The sequence below is a fragment of the Schistosoma haematobium genome, chromosome 3, assembly GCF_000699445.3.
Source record: "Schistosoma haematobium chromosome 3, whole genome shotgun sequence".
Lineage (NCBI taxonomy): Eukaryota > Metazoa > Platyhelminthes > Trematoda > Strigeidida > Schistosomatidae > Schistosoma > Schistosoma haematobium.
The window spans coordinates 33,158,861-33,183,038 of NC_067198.1; the positions used below are offsets into that span (position 1 = coordinate 33,158,861).

The 24,178-nt window shown below is 32.0% G+C and overlaps 1 protein-coding gene across 2 annotated transcripts; it reads right to left on the minus strand.

The window, feature by feature from the left end:
* Positions 1–556: 556 nt before the first annotated feature.
* MS3_00005571 (uncharacterized protein) lies at positions 557–24,102 on the minus strand (the record flags this gene model as incomplete). 2 transcript variants are annotated; one of them, XM_035730375.2, is made up of 10 exons in its annotated part: positions 23,821–24,102; positions 23,564–23,784; positions 18,826–19,023; positions 17,310–17,477; positions 13,840–13,958; positions 10,908–10,986; positions 8,622–8,717; positions 6,062–6,325; positions 817–902; positions 557–617 (listed from the first exon to the last, which is right to left on the minus strand). In XM_035730375.2, the coding sequence occupies exons 1-10, from the start codon at positions 24,026–24,028 to the stop codon at positions 557–559; spliced, it is 1,500 nt and encodes a 499-aa protein (XP_035585670.1). In that variant the 5' UTR covers positions 24,029–24,102. The 2 variants fall into 2 exon arrangements, with proteins under 2 accessions (XP_035585670.1, XP_051069656.1); XM_051213662.1 differs by lacking the exons at positions 557–617; positions 817–902 and having other exon boundaries at positions 23,564–24,102.
* Positions 24,103–24,178: the final 76 nt, after the last annotated feature.

Sequence of the window (24,178 nt, forward strand, 5' to 3'; positions counted from 1 at the left end):
ACGAAAGCTTGGAAAGAATATAATCATATACTTACTAGTGACTTGTAGATGAGTTCATGAAGTTTTATCGGAAAGCAATATCTAAGATTTCTCTCATGTCGGGAATGAAACGGTTGTTATTGATTAAATTTGATGTTATGGTATATCGAGAAACGACTGAAGTTGGTAATGTAGACCATTAAAAATTAACCTAGTAGACTATTCGTTAACCACATACCATGAGACCTATAGTTCTTGTGTTCGATGACCAGCTAGATCTGGTGTGTTACTACTGAGAAGCCTCTCGCTAATACAGAGCAGATGTACTTTGGTTTTTAAGGGTATGACAATCTATGGTAAATGCAGGCCACAAATATTTATTTCTGGAAAATGTATTTTATTTGACTGCAAAAATGAATATTAGTGATGGGAAATCGATGAGCAGCTTCAAATAATCGTTTCCTGGTAAACGTGTGGAATGTAATGTTGAGGCTGACATGCACACATGTATGGCTGCTCCCAGGTTGTCAGTTTAGAGCACGCTAAAAGATTTATTTATCATATCTTGAAAATAACCTCATTGATCATAAATTTTTTCTAACCTTAATTCAGAATTAATAGAATTTCCCTTGAGTATACTAAATGCATTTAATTTCTAATAAACTAGATTTGACAATCACCCTATTTTTTACGTTGTCATCTCCTTACAACATCAAAGTAACCAGAATTTCGTGCCTTGCAATCGATATTTTCCCGTCATATTTACATCATAAAACATCTACTTTTAAATAATTCAAATACTTATTTATTTCTTCAAATAAGTAGTTTTTCACTTACGTAAAGTTAACCTCTTCTAGATTCTTTGGATCTAATTCTTGCATTAATACTTTCATTTGTTCTTCAGTAAATTGTATTCCAAGCCTCTATAAGATGTAAATATTCCGATTATATGTAGTTTTTCAAAAAGTGAGATTTTCAATTTATACAAATTGTCTGTTTATTATTAACCTTAAAAAACTAGTCAAGTAGGTATACATTCCATCTTATATCGCCACCAGATATTATACAAAATGAAAAACAGTGGTTCACCTGGATATACAGGCCATTCTTTTTCGTAATTGACCTGGTACCTTCCTTTCACATGTTAAAGTAACATCAACTGTTATCGATGTGATGAATATTTATCCTGTCATCAACTTCGTTGCCGATGTGTTACTAGCATTTTTTCCTGTCTGTAGTTAATAATAACGAAACACCGTCTGATAACAGCTCACCAATGTGCAATAAACAACTTGTAATAATTGCTCGAATATATGACTACAGCAGATTGTTTTTTTTAAAAGTAGGAGTATCACATCTTGTTATTCATTTAATTCACTCATTTGAACCATGATTAATCCTTTCGTTTTACTGCATGAAATATTGATCTTTTATTGAACACAGGTAATGATCATATAGGTTCACTTTAAAGAATTTTTAATATTAAATATGTTCCACAGTATGATTTATTAAGATTAGCAAATTTGGTAATATCATGTGTGCTTATTTTTACAGTATACATTGTTACGGTGAAAGTTGACATGAGTAAAGACGAAATAAGTAGGATCATTAAAATATTAGTACATAATGAGAAAAATGCAAAGAAATTGAAAGAAACGAGTTCAGTATTTTGAACTCTACGGAAGAAAAGTGATTATCTGCATCATCGTAGGTCATTTTAAGCAATGCTAAATTAAGATTATCTAGCTGAGTCTGTTTTATTCTATATGTATCATTTTAAAGGTCAGTGACAACATATTTCAGTTTGATCACCCTAAGATATACTCCAAAATGTTTTCTGTAAAGCTGCCAGTCCACTCATAACTAAAATTAGTAAATACTTTGCTCATAGTTTTATATTGTGTAATTGAAATGTGCGTTTACGATTATGACAATATGAATGGATAAGGCCTATTATTTACTACAGAATGTATTAAATACAATCAAAATAACATTATACTGACAGAATAGTTAATTTTGAGGTAGATGTATTGATAGCTAGGAAATTAATCTATTAGCCAATATTACTGAAAATATTTATTCAACACAAGATCCAATGTTCAAATTCAATACTTCATTATCAACAGGAGAAACGTCTAAATCCCTGTGAATAATAATAAATGTCATATACGTTGGGCGAAAGTGATAACAATCATAACTTGATGGCTTGTTAGATGAAATATGCTAATTATTGAATCCGGAAAATTGTAGATTATTGATTTTTAGTCCTACTATATTTATTCCATGAGCTAATTGATTGAAGTGTCGAAACAATGTTTTGTGTGATTACTCCGAAATGCATTCATTTGATTCTGCCATCATAAAAAGACTTATTTATTTCTATCGATTGACAACGGAAATAAAACTACATTTTTAACTTTGTTTTTAGTAATTGTAACTTTGTACATTGAGTAACCTATAAGTGTCAATTTCTTCTGTTCCCCTTAAAAACTCATTTATCACAATAAGCTTGTTTCCTGTTTCCATTGTAATGAACATTCATGAAATGTTTTGAAAAATCAAGCTGATCATTGATAACTTTCATAAAGTTTAAAGCGTATACACAAGTAGTTTGATTGGATTGAATTGATTAGCAATAATCCGAACGGTAAGTTGACTGTTGGTAATCTCAAAATCTATACCCGTTTATTGTTCTCGCCAATATAGAAGGTTGATAAGCTTTCTTACCTTACATCATCCTTGACATAATCATAGTAATTACCAAAAAAAAGTTTGATTCCCTTAAAAAAGAATTTTCTCAATAGGTTATCTTTAAAATAACCTCTCAACATTCGATGAATTTCATGAGTTTCTTTATAAATTATGATCGTATCCATAAAATATGATTAATATTATTATTATTTTTTTTAAATGTCATAACTTACCGTCATGTAAATCTGTTTAAATAATACAATACAAAATGATTAGCTTTCTGAAATTCATTTTAAAATTAATTTAGATTTATTACTTCTAATAATGAAACATTTCTATTAAGAAGTGAATCAAAATACAATCTGGAAATTACGGTATAGTTAGATTGTAAATTGTATAAGATTAACTTTTGGTATTGATTAATCAAATTTAGTAATAAGTAAGTACTTTTCATAATTTCAAAAGATCATAATAACTACTTAACATTGTAAAGACATTATTGTACTTAGATTATTGTCAAATTATACATGTATTTGACTGGTATATTATCATATAATAAACGAATATTAGTTTTTAATTGTCAGTTTGTTTAAATATATTATTGTAATATTTTTTACATGGTTGATCAGGTATGATTTAGTTGAACTTTCATTTAGTTTTAAATGAGAAGTTTTACAGCGGCTAGGTTTTGAATACATAGATAAGCAATAAATATAAATGACGTTTAAAGTTGTTTCATGTCATTAATTGATGTCGATTTGGAAAAAAGCTTAAAACCAGGGCGAGCTTAGTAACTTTGTCGATACAGTATAAAACTTCTTATCAGTGGCGACTTACAAGTATGTCAGCATTCGGGCCCAGGAGTTTCAGGTCTAACAGAGAGCGATTTAACTTAAAAACGAATAAACTAGAATCCAACGGCTTAAATTCTTAACTTCAGTCACTTGACAAAATCTCATCATTCATAAATACTGATGGACAATAATCTCAGCCTTGAGATGGCTGAATGACGTTACTCGCTACAATTTCAAGAGATATCGACATCAGTTAATGGTTATCATTAAGCAATAAAATCTGGGCAGCCTGGAGATTTCGCACCGAATAATGCGAATTTTCACTGTAGACAAGATAAGCCAATATATAGACATAATGGAACCATCTTTTAATATGAACTTGTTTTTGATTCTTTGTTTATTTGATAATCTTGTAGAAGGTCTACACGAAATGGTGAAACAAATCATTGAAGTTATTTATTGTTAATTGCTTAAGTTTTAACAAGCGAAATCTTCACCTTATGTTAACCTACTATCATTTGTTCCCCTTAAGTTCTGTTTTCTTCTTACTATCTTCAAGTTGTCATTTCATTTCTCTCAGAATAAATGGAAACTATATATCATTAGGTCATTTACATCCATAATATTCTACTAATATTTCAAGACAGCATTGACTATATGATCAATAATGAAAGCTGTGGGAAGTTATGAACAGGTGAATTAACTTCCAGACATCTAATCAATATTCAACTACACAATAAACTGTATAAAACACAAGTGTGTACATTTACTTACAAAGATTAATATTCTATCAAAAGTGATAAATTATGAGTCATACTGTATTGTATAATTGGTGAAATAAGATAAATCTAAAATACCATTGATAATTTAACTGAAGGTTCAAACAAAGACAAATTTTCGATGTTAAGTTGACAGTTTGGTTTGATTTAAAATCTCTGCCTGCCAAAATACCACTTTCGAAAACCATAGGCATATTTCGCGAGCTGTCTGACCTCTTATCTCTAACAGCACTAATTATGTGCCCAAAAGATATCCTGTTTCAATCTGATAACATCATCTGTCGTCAAACTGATGGGATAAAAATGGGAAGACCACTTGGTTTTGTCCTAGCAGATATATTCATGACCAACCTTGAAAGAACAAGCATAAAGGCGCGGATGATATAATGGCTTATTATACGAGGTTTGTTGACGATAATCTTATTAGTATCAGTAGGGGTTTTGTGGAGATTTTAGTAATCTCAACAGTTGAGATCATGGAAAACCTGGAAGCACTGGACGGCCGTTTCGTCCTATTGTGAAACTCCTCAGCAGTGTGCATGATCAGCAACAGGCAAACCACCTGCTAAACCTTTTCAACGACGCTCATCAAAATATCCAGTTTACCATAGAACAGGAGAAGGATGGTAAGTTCCATTATCTCGACATTACCATACAACTGAGGGAGGATGATTCAGTTCAACGCATTATCGGTCGATAGTTAAATGCCTCTCTTTTCAAATGTGTCTAAGCCATATCCATTAAACGAATAAAGCCAAAATTATTTATCCAAAAGGACACAGTTACAAATCAATCCTTACCAATGGTGATTTTATCGTCATTTTTTTCAACTTCTCTCCAATTTTAATTGCATCACTTATTTCAAATTTATAGCCATATTATTTGTTTTTTGGCTGACTGGTCTCAACTCATGTTATTCTTAATTGTTATTAACTTATATTCAACTACTTCATTACATAATCAATTAATTATTTTACTATATCTGAAGATAAAGAATCTTTTCTCATACATCTACAACACTTATTATATATCTGCACTCTCACTACGCCATCATAATGATACATATCCATTTTTACTGTTATTAGTGTGTAAGATTTATAATAATTTTGGATTTTATGTTTTTGGGTTGTAAGAAGTTGACGACAATCTAACGAAATATAACAAATTCATGTTATTCTGCTCACTTCCTTGTTTTTGCTCTATTCAAAACTACATTGATTGCAATCAATTGGTTTTTGATCAAATTCCTTAAACAAATAGGAAATAAATGAAATTATTGAGAGAGAAAATTTTCAGACATAATGAGTAATGTCAGACAAGTTTTTGAAACTAAGGATGGCTATATATATATATGGTCAGTTAACATTAAGAAAATCGAACCGAGTAATTTTCGATCTTGCGACGAGCGTGATACCTTGGTACCATAGAGTCAGAGTTCTGTTGTTACAGTTTACAACTCCAATAGATTTTTTTTACATAGTCCTGTCGTTATTCTGCGTTATCTGCCTTAATACAAACACGATTAAACTACCCGGGTCAAATCTTTTCAGGTTAGATTAGAAATTCAACCGCAGTTGTTTATGTGGGCTGTCAGGTTTCGCGTCAGTAGACTAAATATAGTAGTCAGAAATTTATTCAGTGTTTTTACATCTAAAATAACGGCTTTCACCTCCAAGGTTCCACGCATCCAGTGTACTTTGAGTGGTGAATATTCTATCTAAAGAATCATTTAAATTTCATATGTATGAGCTAACATACTGCAAACAAAATATTACCCATTAAGTTTTATGAATATTTCAGAATAAATTATACACATACATTTAGAATTTTCACGAACAGTTGTCTTGTAATAGTTTTATTACCAACAATATCCAAAGGACGTAATAGATCAGCTAAACTCTGTTTTGTTGAACGTCCCATTATGATCAATATTTCTTTTGGACTATATTCAGATCTTTTAAAACGTGGTGACAGTACCCGAATTTTATCAGTTGTTGCCTGGCCATATCTTACACATAAATTCGGAAGTTTAATTCGAGCTGAATCTTGTAAATCAAGAAAATCTTGATTTACTATAATATCCTGTCGAAATCCAAATAAATATCTTTTGATATAAATTAATACAATAATAAAACATTACTTTCCAAAAATTGTCAGTTTATAGTACAGAAATGCACTTGTTTTTATAGTAATAATACACTGAATAATCATCGATGACTAGTCTATATTGGACAATCGCCTTGCGTGGTCCCCTATTAGTACAACTATGAACGATGACGTTAGAGACTGAACACAAAACCTTCAGGTCTCTCAGCTATTGGGTAAATGAAATATCACTGAGTCGGTAACAAAATGTTTAGTCAATTTATGAAATAGCCTGACCATCATCTATTGCCATCCGTGACGACTGTATTGTATCCAGGTAATCTGAAATTCGGCGTCAATTGGTTCTGGCTTGAGTTATAGGAACTCATCATCCTAATGTGATATCGGTTCGTGATGAAATCCAATTTTAAGAATTGTTTTCTACAACTATTCGATAAATGATAAAGAGTTAAGTAACTAATCATAATTGTATTTTGAATTTCAATAAATTTTGTTGCCACTCAATTTACTGGGCTTCTTTCTAGATTGTGAGAGGATAAAAATAAATGTGATTATAAATTTCTATTTCATGAATTACTTTATTCAACCTCTGTTATATGAAAGATTGCGTTTAAGAATTTTTGATGATGCAATTTTGGACTTATTTATAAAAGGAATAGAATGGTAACTAGAAAATGATGTGTAGTTATACAGAATAGTTGACTAGCCCCTGCTTATTATATCTGATTAGTCATGCAAATCCTCAAACAAATTAATCTCAAAAGACAATAAAACAGTTGGGTGTTCCGCTTTAATAAGTAATATATGAAAAATGAAAGTAAGATATATTTGACCACCGATCGACGACTGACAAGTACCAAGTATATAGACTATTGTTATGTATCGAAGACTGACTTCACTCTATTGTATCCTAGGTTTTACACTGCTTAACTAAACGATCATTCTGTCTCAGTTTATCTCGTTTTTAATCATTGGTCAGTATTATATGTCCACGTATGTCTTGATCTGGTATTGAGGTCTAATTATATCGTATCCATTAGTGCTACCTTGTGCACCTAGCCGTATATAAAACAATTTGTACTATTTATCGTAATCGTAACATAATATCCTGGAATGCTAGATATTATATACTAAATGTGTATGATAAGAAGTTATTTGGAATAGCGATTATTTTCAAAGATATAGGTCTCGTAGGTTACCCATAAGATAATAAAGCTAAGAACGGGATTTTCAGTTATTTTGTTGTACTCAATATCACTGTGGTAAGCATTTTAAAAAATACTCCTTTTAGGACAAGTGCAGTTATTCACATAGAAAAACAGATCACAGGGACGGTAACCTTGGAGGTATTGATTTGGATTGAATCCTATTTTTTGGGAATCCGTTAGTGTATTTTATTCCTTTTACTGAAAATTATGCTGAAAATACTTTCTGTGTGTGAGGGGCTACATTTCAATCACTGATAAGGTTGCAACACTGATTAAAGAAAAAAAATAGAGAACTGTCTTCATTCTACTAATCTGATGTACAATTCAAACCTATGATCTCTCTACAAATTGCCAATTACAAAGTAAAAATTAGCATCATTATAACATTTCTATTTGCCGCGTATGTAGCCCATTGAAACATGAACAAAATATGAAGTATTCATGCAGATAGTAAATATAATTCAAATCAGACCGCTTATTGAGAATTATAAATCGATATTTTAACAAAACGAATTAAGCGATTAGTTATTTCATATCTTATCTGACTATTGCTTCAACAATAATGTAATTTAGATTACAGTATTTATAATTTGAGTACCAAATTGCTGTTACATTATTTCATTTTAAATATGCAGAGACTTTTAAGATGATAACATTTTATTTATTGTATTTCACTATCCACCATCGAAAGCATTAAATAAAATTCATAGAAGTAGTATCTGATACAAAATAATAATATCAGTGACAGTAAGAATTTGATATAAACAGTTCATTTGAAAATGAACGAGTAAATTTGAAAGATAAAAAGTGTAAAATGGTTTTTCTCAAATTAAATATCTAAGCAAATTACTTAATCTTTAGCCATAAATTAGGATAGTCTCCTAGACTTCAACCAGGAAATTTGTATCAATAGACAATACTTAGCTCAGTATTGGACGACTTGATGAGTTGTAGCATTGAGGAAAAACATATTTCCTAAGAATAACACTGTATTTTAAAGAAAGAAAAGATTGGAGGAAAATTGAAATATAACGAATTTATACGAAAATTCAAAACTTAATTACCTGTAGATCAAGTTCCAACAATCCACAGTTTGGATTTTTTAGAACTCCTGTTAAAATAGCATAACAACCAGCAGTTTGCATTGGATTTCTAGCCATCTGAAAAATTAGATTGTTTTCGAAATTTTAAATTGTGCAGATTACAAACAAAAAATCATTGCTCAGGAATTTTCTTCTAGATTTAAACGAACAGTTTCACAATATATTAGGTACTAAATGAACAAAGGGCATTCAAAAGAAATCATATGTATAAGTCTCAGGGATTGAAATTAAAAATAACGCTAACGTCCAATCCAAGCATCTTCAGGGAAATAAACAAAAATCGGATCAGATTGTCAAGTGAGAGTTGTTTTTAATTTCGGTCCCTGATATTTCCAAAATATAATTTCCCTCTAAGTAAACCATTAAATAAATTGAGTTAATCCTAGAGATTTGTTCGATGTAAAAACACAAGTGTATTATCACAGTCATTAAATATCACTTAGTGGATTTTGATTTTGTAATGGAACATGGCTGTGTAGTAGCACACATTTTCTGGCTAAGAAAAGTCTATTGTGTAATGGGATATGGATTATAATGAATGTCAGTGTCATATTAGCTTCTGAGAATAAGTTATCATAAATTAGAATTGACTGAGCTAAATAGCACATGACCCAGTACAACAATGCACCTGCCAAACGCAAAGTACATCATAAAATTGGATCACGACAAAGAACTACATGTATAATGAAAGCTCCTGAATTATCAGTTTTTGTTTTTCTTCAATGTATGCCGTTGTAAGTCATCATAATCTCATTTTCCTCTGAAAGCGAAGTGATAACAGGAGATCCATGAAAATGGATAATTAAGTGCACGAACAGCTGTAAAATACGTGTACGCTACAGGAGCGAAATACTAGGGAAGTAAATACTGTCGATTTGTAATTCGAAGCACCAAAGAATTAAAAATCATATCTTATTACTGTATATATATGTATAAACTTACGAAGGCTATCACATTTATAGTATTTAATTTTATGTTAAAAAGTTATGTACGATAAAGTTTTCAGGTTGACCCAGTAATAAGACAGTTCGCCTTTTTAATGTGACCTTATTTTTACTACCATTTTATTGATTGAATAAATTTACTAGATAAAGAGTGTACCTTTCTTATAATTAACCATACCTGAAAACTCAAAAATCATTGCATTCTTGTTCATATTAAAGACTGGAAAGATATTTTTGGTCATCATGTTATTTGTCATGACTTTATTCTAGATATTTTATTTACGATTAACGTTAAGTACTGAAATAAACAACCACTATTACGTGAATCACGTTACAAATCCACATTAAAAAACCGATCTCCAAAAATCTGATGAAATAAGTGAACAAAACATTATATAACCCTATAGCTGACATTGTTTGCTATAGTTACACTTTGCTGATAAACCAACGCAGCCACGTCTTATCGAGTAGTAAGCTGATCTGAAGTTCTGTGAGGCTACAAAAATTAATCTATTATTCGGTTGAACAAACAGTGAAATCTGTTGCTCTAATATCTTTGACAAAGCTCTACTAAAAAAGAAGTACTTCAAGTAGATATCTTTTGGAATTGAATCAGTCATTTGACTACTTCATTGAGATCTTATTTGGATTTCTCAATATAAATAATTGAGAATTCCAAGTTTTTCTACTGGAGATTATTAGCCTTATATTTTTCTATATTTTACTGTTACGAACATTTTAAACTTTATAGTCATTCATAAACAATATGCTTTATCTCTGAGATGTTGCATTCTATAACATGGATTAGTTAATCATGAAGCTTCAATTGTCTTCCCTAGAGAAACCCATCAGTAAATACTTTAAAAAGAATTATGTTATGCTCTACTATATGGATAATTAGTCAGTTACCATTGGGGATGATGGTTCAAGAAGATAAAGTATAAAGATATCTATGGAGGAATGCTGGGGCTCAAGATATGTAATTAGATAAATACTAAGTTCATCTAAGCCATATCACTCAAAGTTTTCAACAACTGACGATGATTATTGCGCAGAATCCTATCAGATAGTCTACATCTGGCAACATGGCTCAAACAGACAGTCAATAATTTCATGAACTTATCCAATTTCTTAATTTGGTCGCCCTTTTTATTTCTTCAACCTACTTCTGAAATGTGATAAATGATTGTGCAATAGTGTACATAAAGATGAAGATAGTAATTAATCAGACATTCTTGTAATAGTTTTTGTTTGGAGGTAAGAACCAGTTATTCTATAAAATAGCTCAGTTATAAAAACTCACTCGTAAACAAGTTAACGTTGAGTTCACATAGAAGCCTTTACTTAACAATACAGAACCTTCTGGATTTATTCTATTGTCCCTATTTTTTTAAAATGAGAAAATGGAAGGTGGTCACAGAAGAATAGTTATTTTAATAGAATAGTAATTCCATGCTTAACAGTAAACATAAAAGCATCTTCATTTTCTCTATTAGTTTATTATTATGTATGTGTACTTGGTTGTATCATCAGTGAAAACACTGTACTGAAGACTGGGTATTATAAATGATAAACATTTAAAGACAACTTAGTTTGAATAATGCCATGAGAATAAAAACTTCGCCTCATTGCATTATCCTAATTTATCAAAAGGGGTAATTGTTTTATCAATTTGATCATTATTTTTTGAGTGAGTATAGAAGAAAAGATTTATTATGAGTGTTTGTAATTTTATGTACGACCAACGTTTATCTTCTTTAGTCAACAGACAAAACAGCTGTTTGTGAAATACTGCATTAACTTTACAGAATGTAATTCAGTGTGTATTTGACATAATGTACAACGACGCCATTATTCAAGATCATCAAAACACTTCCCATTGACCAAATGAATGACTGATATTATTTCATCTAATATGTTACACATGCATTGATGATCATTCCACTTGAATTAAATTAACTATAGGCGATTTTGAAATTCCATCATTGTGAACAAAAAACAGGTGGGAGCAGTCGGAAGTAACCGTAAGCGAAATCACAGAATATCTCATTAAAATCTGAGAACCATACAGTGAATAGTTAATTTGCAAAATATTAATCAATTATCTCAAACCTAACTGTTCCTTTTGCAAGTCTCAGTCTATTGTCCCATGTTTTTCTGTTCGTGCATTTTCATACCAACTGATTTGCGTTCCCGTTGTTTCCTTCTCGATCTTCTACTGAGATACATTCTATTCCCGACCATCGTTATATACTACTTATATGGATATAAGTAGCTCACAGCCCATCATAACCAATCAAGCGTTTCCAAATTTAGCAAAAATATCTATTTTGACTAATTTTTATTGATGTATAAATGTATTAACAAACCAGTAAAGTGCAGAAAGATATTTTATCTGTATGATCATCAGAATATCCATAGATATTCAGTTTTGTAACTAGACTGGGTTTGTACAAGGCCGTGAAGATAACATATTACCCTGAGGAATGATAAGTGCCTTCAATCGTCTACAGCTTAATTCAGTTAATGTTGAGTACTTTTAGCAAGATGGCTAGACAGAGAGAGAAGACAACCGATATAAAAAGCTGGTTAACTGACAGTATTATGCTAACAATTTACCTCTATTCAAAAGTAAGCACAATCATAAAAATAATATGAATGTCAGTTTTCAGCTCAATAAACAGTCGGTTTAATCATAACATCTTATTCATAAACCTATACTAACAATAACTGACTTATTTTATGACTTCATTTAATTCAGTCTAGTGTTTAATGATTACAAAAAAAGCTAATTATTTTAAATTACTGTTAACACTTTCCTTCGGAATTGAATCAATCGTAAATTAGTGATATCGTAGTAGTATATACGTAAAACAAGTTTGTACTACTCAATAAACAACAAATCAATCTGTTAGGGATGCAGAGGAGTATACCAATAATTATCATGTTAAGTCTAATGGTATCCTTGGACTTTAAATGGACATTTCCTATTGGTCAATATTCAGTTCACTTGTCAAATATTGTACAAATGTTGTTTCCTATTTTATGGTACGATGTGGTCTGGTTGATTGGTATATAAATAGAGTATGTCTGATATATAATGATTCATAACTCAGAGGCTAAGACTTGTGTTCTGGACTCAACTGGCTGGGCTAGACAGGGAAGCGGGACCAATCGAGACTCTGGGCCGTCCGTACGTGTTTTCCGTGTCACTGAAACAATCGATAAAACGCTTCACTCTAATCTGCAGTCTCACTTCACAACACAATAAAAAAAAACGTAGTTACACTTTAAGCAAATTAAAATTTTATACTCACTGAGTTTACATTATTTTGTAATTATTATTTACAAATCAGGAATAAAAAATGTAAACCAAAAACATCCTTAACTCCATGGTAATTAATTTAATGAACAATGTACTCGCAGAGTCATTTTTAACTATTGTTCACTTATAAGCTAGTTGATACTAGAGATATGTACCGAACAGCAAGTTGATCAGTAATAACTTTAAAATACTAATTTTCTATGATTAATGGTATATTATTTTAATTGAGAATAGTGACTAAATGTTAAATTGGCACTTAATTGTCAATGATTATTCTGAAAACTAAGTGAACGTTCATAAAATCTTGTTTATTATGGTAGATATTATAAACTTTTAAATCAAAACAATTTTAATGACGATTAATGTGGAAAGGAAATGTAGAATTGACACGATTCTAAAATGTAAAATACAATTTAATCAAACTTTTAGATATCAAGAATAATTATTCGGAAAACAATTAGGTGGTTGTTGACCTTGGGTAATAAGTTTCAGAAATAGTCAAAATGGTCCGGATGAATTCAGGCTTTATCTTCCTTTGGATCTTGATTTTTAAAACTATCTTATGCATGAACTAACTCTTTCCTAACAAATTTTATTTTGTGTCTATTTTTTTTCTCTCAATATGTTCATTTCGCTGTGATGATGATGTGTTAAAACCTGGCTCGATACATAAAGATATCAGGCTCTAAATCGATCAGGACAGACTGACATAACATATACATCGTTTAGTTAAAAACGATTTAACATCTGGAACAAAATTTCATTGATACAAGTTACTACAATTCGTATCAGAACATAGTGAGTATACCACTTACATATAGACATGATATTAATTTCAATAATAATTCATCAAAAACAGATAATAGATGGAAATAATACTTAACAATATGAAATCAGTATATTCGTTTACCTTAAATCTAATGTCTCTAGTGTTAGGTTATTTTTCAATGCATAAGCTAAATCTGTACATCCTTTCTTTGGACCGATTCCATTGGCAGATAAGTTGAGATGTTTCAGATTAATATTTTCCTGTAAAGTAAATAATAATAATAATAATAGATAATTAATTATTGGTAAAATTCCAAAATACTTTTTTAGAAAACACAGCCACGAAGCTGAAATTCAGATATTATTGAAAGTTTGTCAACAATCTGTTAAGTAGATGTTATATTTAATGGTACATTTGTGAATACCATCTACATTTATGTACTGATCATGTTATATCATCCTTACTAATGTATCTAACGAACAGCAAATTGTGAATTCACATTGAAACTGCTAAACATACAAATATAACTGGTTTTGGCTAGTGAACAGAAAGTGATTAGTAGTAAAGCCACAACACTTTATCATGTTTGACATAATACCTTAAAGTATTCAGTCTTTTGTATAACTATGGAAGCCAACTACTAATGAGCTTTAACCAGGAAGATATAGAAAAATTGTCCTCTAAGTATATATATGAAAATTTTGTTTTTGTAAAAGTACTAATTCCGTGAGGAAATGTTAACACAGTTAATAAAAAGGTTATAATACTAGATTACGTAATACGAATAATAACAATAGATTTAGTGAATATAATAAGATGATTAAAATGATTAAAATTATTAACTGTGTTCACATTTCCTCACGGAATTGTCCTCTGAGTATTTTTAAGGTTTTTCAGCTAACTTCAGTTTTTAATGAATAAACCCTTTAAGGTATTTATAAATGTTTACCAAACCTTATGTAAGCAGTGATGGATAGTGGCTAGCAGTGGAATCCAGGACGCGCGTTTCGTCCTATTTGGGACTCGTCAGCTGGGTGTACCTGCATTTCAGAGTTGATGTTCACTCGGAGACTCGAACCCAGTACCATTCGCAATACCAAGTAAATTTAAATTCACTACATCGCGCAAGCATCTGGCTATCAGGATTCAGTAGCTGAGTAGATAATGCGATGGCGTTTGAAGCGAATGGTAACTGGGATCGAGTCCCATAGTGAACATCAACTCTGAAATGCAAGTACATCCAGCCGACGAGTCCCAAATAGGACGAAACGCGCGTCCTGGATTGCACTGCTAGCCACTATCCATCATTGCTTACAAAAAGCTTGTGAATTAAGGCAATATTGAGGCATACGCACAGTATGCACATATGCCAATAACAGACTGATCAATTGCAGTCTTAAACCTCAATGGGAAGACATAAGCCAAACAATACCAAGTGAATGTTTACCGAACTATTTTAAAAATTAATAACTTATTACTTAGGAGAATATGTAATTGCATTCCTAAGATTAATACAAAGAATATGAGAAGAAATTTTATGTATGTTGCTCGAGAAAACACAAAATTCTTATTAACCGCTAACTAACTGATATGTTTTTCTGAGACACAACGTTGAACCAGAGTTTAAGACAGTGCATATTAGTCTTCACATCGATAAAAAACTGTTAGTCACTCAGGTTACCACTGAAATTCTCTCATAGCTTATAATGAAGGTCGAGTCACATCATGAAAAGAAGTATTGATTGCAACTGTTAGGAAAACGCGAGTACACGACTCAGTAATTTACTGTTTTATTAGATGATACAACTAAATCTGGTAACGGTATGAATAGCGTGCACACATTCAGTTATTAATTATTGCACATCAACTATTACCTTGTCCAATACATTCGAATTTGTATGTTGACCCGATATGAAAATCATACATAATTCAATGTACTTTTGTCAAGGTTTTTAATCAGTGAATGATTATTTGTGGACTTATGGTTGGGGCACAAGTAAATTCTTATCCCTAGTCTTGCCTTCTTCCACATGTTGTACAATATCAGACTTCGTCTCGTCATATAATAGCAAGATAATTTGTTGTTATTGCAGGATATTACCAAATAGCCATATCAATATTTTATCGACCTACAACAGTGATTGCTTCAAAGCGTCAAATATAAGTTGGCTATTCAGTTCTCTTCAAAATAAGAATGATATAATGAATAATTTTAAATTTTAAAGAGGGTGACTTTGAACGTTTTTAATAACTCGATTTCTAAACGAAGTTATCAGTACAAGTTTATATTGAAAAAGTAAATAATATGACAAGTGAATTTTTATTGATCGTAAGTAAATCTTATTTATCCATAAGATCAGGTAGTTTGAAAGTTACGGTCAATTTCATAATTAATTTTCACAGATAGTTAAGCATATGTATATGATACAAACTTTCAGTTTCGATTTCTAAATTGTCCTGATCCTATACTTGTGTTATTTTTAATTGATTTTGACTGCTTTCGTTAATAAACTCAAGTCCGTTCTATGAGTTGAATAGGTAGCCGGCTAATTTTTTTCTCTTGTCGCTTTCTCTGCCAAGTTTTCTTCCATGTTCTCCTTTCATACAACACATCTTCAGGTTAGACATGAACGACTACATCTGAATCTCATAGAGGCATCTACTACCAGGGCAAATTCAGTCATCTGGTCGAGTTGCAAATAGTATATATATAACATTTCATTTTATCGATAGCAATATTAATTCTGTTAGTTACAGAAGTGAAACTTTGGAAAGACAGATGGAGGGCATCAGTTACATAATTTATGCTTATCTCATCATTTGATGAACTATTCCAACTAGAAACCAAAAACTTTTAAAAAAATTGTCCGTTTTATTTTGTTCATTAGATAAAATAATCAAGTGTACTATTTCCTGAACTCACAGATGTTCAAAAATACCGACCATTGAACACCTGAATTAACTTATTTCTGTAAAATGACCACTGTCAGACCAATCTAGTCTCTAGTGTTAACAAAATTTTATAGATCAGATCGCGATACGACTAGTTGTCTTTGTTTCAATAGCAAATGCACAAGGTGATAATATTTGATGATTTATGGCAGTCGGCAGAAAGTCTAGAACTAAGGCTTCCTACTTGTTTGAACTTGTCAGTACGGCATGAAGTAGTCTAAAAGGAGCTGGTGTTTATCGTTAGATTCAAACCTATATCACTCAGCGTCATAGTAATAAAATTCAGCCCTGAGTTATTGGGGTCACCTTGGTTCCTGCCGTGTCAAAATGCTAGGACCATGATATCCTACAGTGTCCTCCCAGTTACTTAACATGGAATCTCCAGCTTACACATTATTTAAATATGGTACCAAAGATCTTGCAGAAAATGAGATATCCTTAGTTCTTTTAATTTTAGAAGTGTTTATAAGGAAGAATAAATACACATAATCAAAAACAGTCGTTCGACGGAAATTCTATATGAATTGACAATAAAAAAGAGCTGCAGAATGGAAAATGTCCTTAGAACAATTAAGTTGAGATTATTTCATCCAACTGTACTGATCACGACTTGAAATGACAAGAAATGAAAATTTAACAGCAAAATAAAGTGAACTTACAGCTAGACCTTTACCAAAAATATTCATTTTTCCCCTTCCCAATCTATTCCAACTTAAATCGAATTCTGTTAACGTTGTCGCGTGTGGCAATGCTCTTCCAATATATTGACAAGATAATTCACCCAAATCATTATAAGAAATATTCATATACTTCAATTTTCGTGTAGTCTAAAATCAATTTTAATACAATCTTATAAAAAGTACAATAAAGTTTCATGTTCTTAATGTTAAGTGTAAAACATAAGTTAAAGTTACTAAAGTCATATTTTTTCTTCACGGAACACTCATAGATTCATTGAACCAAGATAAGGACAAGATTTTCAAAGCTATTTATCTTTCTTACTCAAATAAATCAGACTTTATCACAGCCTACTAATTTTTACGTTGATCAGTGGCAGTCATTAAGAATCGAAATTAAAAAAGGAGCGCGACTAACTGTATGTCTTTTACACGTCAATATTTTATTTACAGAATAAGAATAAAATGCAATGAACAATGAGTGCAGAGAAACAAGACACTACCACTAAGAACCAGTAATCCATAAAACATTAATTCCTAATGTAGCTGCAACCAGGTATTTCCAATTTTACTCATTATTAGTGCAGACTACTATTTAATGATCAGTAACATAACAAAACGAAGATGGTATATTACCATACATAAAGAAATAACAACAAAAAATATTTGGGTATAATTTCGATAAAATATGTTTACTTGAATGGCTTCATTACTGGTCTTAACAGATACTGTTATTTTTTGTTTGCCTATGCTAATACACAAGATGGTGGTTGGAGGCAGTCGACAGGAAACCCTGGGCCTATGTTTCGTTTCGTACCTGACACACCATCCAGTGATCGATCAACTTTAAAATGATAATACATCAAATACATAAGTTTGGTACTGACTAGTTTTCATATGAGCATATTTTAATTTGTGAAATCTTCTTAGTTTAAGCCAATAACTGTCTTTAGCTAGACCACCACTGAAAGCCTGTAAGCAAAGGACTGTAGTCCCATCCTAAGACAGGACCCCCGGCAGTGCAAATTCACAACCTTCATCCGGGTAAAGACCCCAAAACCTTCGATCTCGCTGGCAAACACTTAACCTCTAGACCAGTGAGCCTGCATCCAGGGGTGCTAATGTATAATTCCAGTCCATTTATGGTATTTTTACTTAACACCGAGTTAAAGTTTGAATTTTCAAACACCTGTAATTTTTAAAAATGATTTTAATAAATTTAAATTATTCAGGAATCAAATCTAGTCATATCCAAAAGGTTAATTCGGATTAGCTTGAAATCAGTAGTTCAAAGTGAAATGTTAAAAATACCAACTGCCTTATCAGGAAATAGAATTTTATGATTAGATTTGAAGGTTCTTTTTGAACTTACTTAATCAAATGGCACTAAGTATAGTAAATTATCACATCATTCCTTTAACCACAAATAACAGATTAAATGATTTTATCAAAAAAGTTGATAATTATGTTATTCAATTAAATATGAATATTTACTTACCATAATCAATTCAGAAAAAAATTTTCCCGAAATGTCATCGAATAAATTTTTCCTTAAATTTAGTTGCAAGAGTTCTGTTGATAACGCGAGTGTTTCACAAAGGTACTCAGCTGATTTAGAAGTTAGGTGATTTTCAGATAAATTTAGACCAGTTATAAAAGTATTCTCTCGAAGCATATGACATAAATGATTAACACACTGAAAATTAACACAGCAATACAAGATAATAAATGCTAATCACTGGAATCGGCAATAACTAAAAAGAACGAAGTAGTATTAAAAATTAACTGGTTAGTAATTCAAAATGATGTGATGGATAAAATAAAGCTTAATAGTCAGGTCTTAGTTTTAATGTTGATGATTCCCATTAATAATATCGTTCAATCGTTTTTAACATCTAACCATGTGCATTTTCTAGTGAATACACTAATCATAGATTCGTTATTTTACTAGATAAAAGACCAGTTCATCTAGCCAGTAGTCGTAGCTTTAGTTAGCGTTAGTTGGTTTGTGACATTTGATTAGTATTTTATTACCATCAACAGCTGTCCCTCTGTCATATTGTGTCATTGCCTTCTTTTTATGGATCAGCATCCCAAACATTTATCTTAAATTACTTCAAACTATCTAGCATTCATCACATCATGACTGATAACGATTGTACTGAATCAAAGAAGACGATATAAAAACATATTTTAAGATTAAACGCCTGGAACTGCTCGTGAGAACTAGTGCATATACCAAAATGAAAGTAGATTTCATTATGCTACTGTATTCAACTCAAGCGCATACGGGGATTAGGTAGCAATATTTAAAAGAACTTTTGTCAACTGATATTTTTATTTCTAAAACGGAACTTAGTTGTACCGCTTAAATCTAAAATTCTTAATTCTAATCGGTCATTAAAACATTATGGTGGCAAAACATGAACTAAAAACTATGGAATATATGTATATTTGTATTTCATTTAACTCAATATTTTTAAATTCTATTTAAATCTACAAGTCTTTATACTGATCATCGTTTGTAATGTATGCAGCATGAAGAGTGTGAATTGGTGACTCCGATTTCAGATAACAATAAAAGTGAACTTAATAGGGTGTAGCTATTAAAAAAGTCAAAATTTATCTGGATGTGAAGTCACATTCTCATGAGAAATGTATTAACTTATCATCCAAACCAGAATTTGGGAAAAAGATAGTTCCTAACTTACACTCCAAATTTGCTTTAATAACTGAGAAACGATTAAATGATGAAAGATCCGAAGACTGCAACTCAAATATTGCCTACCTAATTGACAGTTGACTAACGTACAGGGTTATTTTCCGAGAAATATTTAAATCTATCTACTTAGCTTATTCTTTTAATTTCATCAGTCAAAATTCCCTCTCTACACAGCACTCTTAAATCAACAATACTCACCTTATGGTTCGACCATAAATGACCATCTTTGATTAACCACGCAGAGCACACCTATATCTCCTAATTTTATAAACTAGAATCCATAGTCAAAGAGTAATTATGAGAAGACCACCGTTAAATTTATCCTTACATTGGTTAAAGGACGAAACTTTGACTACACTACGGGTCTCAAAAGTTGTTTAAATTCAAGTGATCCCATCGCATCGTCCCTGAGATTTAGTTGGGAACCAAACCAGTAGTGCAATGGGCATTTTCAAAATAAATAAATGAGTCAACGTAAAATAATGGCTATCAAAGAGTAAGAAGTGTTCAGACAATGGTGAGTCATTACCACGGGAGGACAGATACTGTACATTAGAGCCGGGTGGGGAAGTATGAGTTACCTGATCGAGGTCCTTCAAATATATTTAGTTTTTATTCATTTTGTGATTACCAGTGACCTAATTTGTTAATCCAGATTAGCATGACGAGATTAAAATAGCAAATGTGGTCGAACTAATGCAGTAGCGATGATAAGATGAAAGACCGACCGCTGGAAACATGATTTGAAAAGACCGAGTTGAAACGTATGCATAAGCGAATATGGAGATTGAAAATTATGATGATAACAAACAGCGAGTGCATCTTCACCATTATGAACGACCGGTAATTATGTCAATTACAGTTTCCAACCACTGATCATGGTCATTGCGCAGATTTCAATCAAGTTGTTTGTATTTGTCAACGTTGCTCACATCAACAGTTATGGTCTTAATCGATTGATGTCACCTTTTTGGTTTGGCTGCTCCTAGCTTTCGTCTACTCTCTCCTATACTAGAAACCACGTCATCAATATATTCGAAACCCAAGGATTTCTTATTTGGTGGCCCTAAATTACATGAGGAATGCTTCAGAAAAACCTGTGGTCAAATATTAGTGACCTACAAATGTCCATTGCTCTAAATAACCATGTTTCAAACCCATTAAGTAAAACTGAATGAACTACTGAGCAGTAAACTCGTCCTTCGGTTGAAAGGCAGCTTTCTCACTGACTCAATGGATGATTCAAGTTAACAAGCAGCAACGGGTTTTTGTTTTGTGTCAAAATTCCACAAAAGCTAACTCTCTTACGCCGATCAGACCTCCAAAATAGGCGAAGCGGTCGATTCACCAAATTATTTTGCTCCTGATTCTTAGTTAAAGGGTTGGTGAAGACCAGATATGAAAATATCTTAAGCATGACAGTATTGTTGCTCAAAGCGATCCCAAACCTATGCATTCTTTTTGGCTTCCTGACAAAACAGAATTATATCACCAGAGTATTCTTATTCTATGAGTGGACTTCTGGGTGGGTTAGAAAACTTTGAAAAACTGGGCAAAGGAAGTTATTTTTCAGTAAGATGTCAATGAACTAAAAAATTGGATAGCACGCAACTGTAGCAAACGCCACTTAAGGTTGAATTTTTTGGAAACAGCTGGCCATGAGCTCTGACTTAACCAAAAGCATCGAGGTGGAGATCCTACATAATGTTTATTAATTGATTTGGTAGGCCTTTCAAATGGAAACACTTCCATGAAACTCCTTGGTCAATAGAGTCAAAATTCTCACAAAAGAGGAAGTATTCGTTTTTTTAAAATCAACCAATTTCTTAATATTTGCACGTAAAATATTACATTTGCTCCTCTGGTTACTTAAAATGAGTAAACTGCCTAAGTCAGCCATTGCATTTATACCTGTGTGAACTACTAACCTTGTGGACGTTTTAGATACATCAAGTTGAGTAATATAGCATCCAGTACTTAGAAGTTACTGGTGTGAAAGTTGTCACAATGCTTTTTGGTACAAAGTTTTCCATCATAAAGGGCTGAATATATATGCAAAACATTTCATGGCTTTATATAAGATAAACTCGAGTTCAAATCCAAATAAATATAAGAACAGATTTAAGATATGAAAGCTGAAAATAAGTCACACACAACATACTTAACAATGGTTTTTAGTAAAAATATTACTAACTATCTAGCTTGTATGTCATTCTCAGGACTAAAATAGCAAAATAGTTATCCTTATAAATCTAACGAAGAATTACGGCGGAAATTCCCTACATTTAGAGCGCCAGAGTCCTTTTCACCTAACAAAAACAACACTGAGAAAACTGCAGGCTGAAAACGGAAGTAGTGAGTTCAGAATTTGTAACATATGAGTAAGTCCGTGGGCAGATGACAACGGACCTAACTTTAACACTTCAAAGTGTAAAGTAGTCCATCTGAGACATGTTACAGACTACATCTACAACTTGAGAAACTCCCCTGTAGAAGTATCCCAAGTTGAAAAGTATTTAGGAGTGGTGGTACACTACAATTTGAAGTCTTAAGCTAAGTGTGACAAAAATGCTTTTCGAGCAAACCTTGCACTGGTAACATTGAAGCTCATTTTTGGCCAGTTCGATGGAAGAACTTCCCACATAATCTTCAGCAGTTTTATTCGTTCCCATTTAAAGCATGGAAATATAGTATTTCCTACTTCACTTCAAAAGGATAAGGACACTCTGGAGCATATCCAACTGCGAGCCACGAAATCGGTCCGTTGACTCAAATTCAAGCCTTACGAAGAGCGCCTCCAATCACTTAACCTTTACTCATTAGAGTATAGGCATCTTAGAGGTGACCTAATGGTTTACAGTATGCTTGACACTTCTGAACATCCCTTTAAAAACCCTCTTTTAGTTTAGCTCCAACACAAGCCTAAGGGGTAACACCCAGAATTTAGCGACAAAACATAGCAGAACGGACTGAAGACACAATATCTCCTTAATAGTTGTCAAATGCTGAAATTCGCTGCCGGCTGAGCTATTTTAAGTGACTTCCCAGAATTCCATTAAGAGGAAACTCGACCTATTTTTAAGGACTAAGGATAATATCTTACTATGATTTAGCAATTTCTTTTTTTTATTATCGTTAATACATCTAAGTTTCTGCCTGGAGGTATTGGTGATACACTGCTAATAGACGCGGAAGCCCGTTAAGCAAAAGCTTCCTCTATTTCGTCTACAACCGTTTGAACCATTTTGCAATAGCGAGTTTCTTAAAAGGACAGAGCTAAATGGTTTGCAAACAAGCTATCCAACTACTTATAAATCTTCGCACACGTCTCGGTACTGCTTTTTTGAAGTTCCTTGGATACGGAATAATTATTGTGATATTCTGTTACAAGGCCTGTGAGCTTAATCGAAACAAACGTTATGAGGAAATATTTAAAAAATACCAACTGAACTTGATTTAAAAACCATTTCCATGCATCAAACCTGCGTTAAACATGCGTGTGCAGAATTATTACCTCATCGTTAAGACAGGTGTTCGTAAGATCCAATTGAGTTATGTTCAAACTGTTTGAAATGCTGGAAAAAATTGGCTTGAGTTTTTTAAGTCCTAAAACGCTATATTTCAAGCTTATGCTCTCGTCCTTTAGATGGCGAATGAAGTATCCTGATGGCAAAGCTCCGCGTAACCTGCAATCATTTAAGTATTCTAATTGATCTGGGTCAGTATACCAGTGATCTATATTTCAGAAAAAGTTTACTACAACAGCAATACCTTTCGCTGACAAAAGCCTTTTGCATCTTTTTATATGCGAATCGCCTGCCAACTTTGATTGTTCTTTGCTTATAGAACTATCTTTCATTGTGTTGGCGAAGTTTGTACTGTCACTCTGATCCACAACAAAGGCAGTACTAGGAATAACAGTATTTTCCTCTTTTTGTTCGGTAGAATGTTTTCCATGATTTTGTTCGTCTATCTCCATGAAAATATGTTATCAAAATGATAATTTTCTTATGACAGTACAAAAAAGGTAGAAAAACTCGGCAAGTCTGAGACGTGAAACTGAAAGCGAAAACAAATAGCAAAATCAAAAATTTGACAATGGTTGCTACGACATTATTGTTCTAAACAA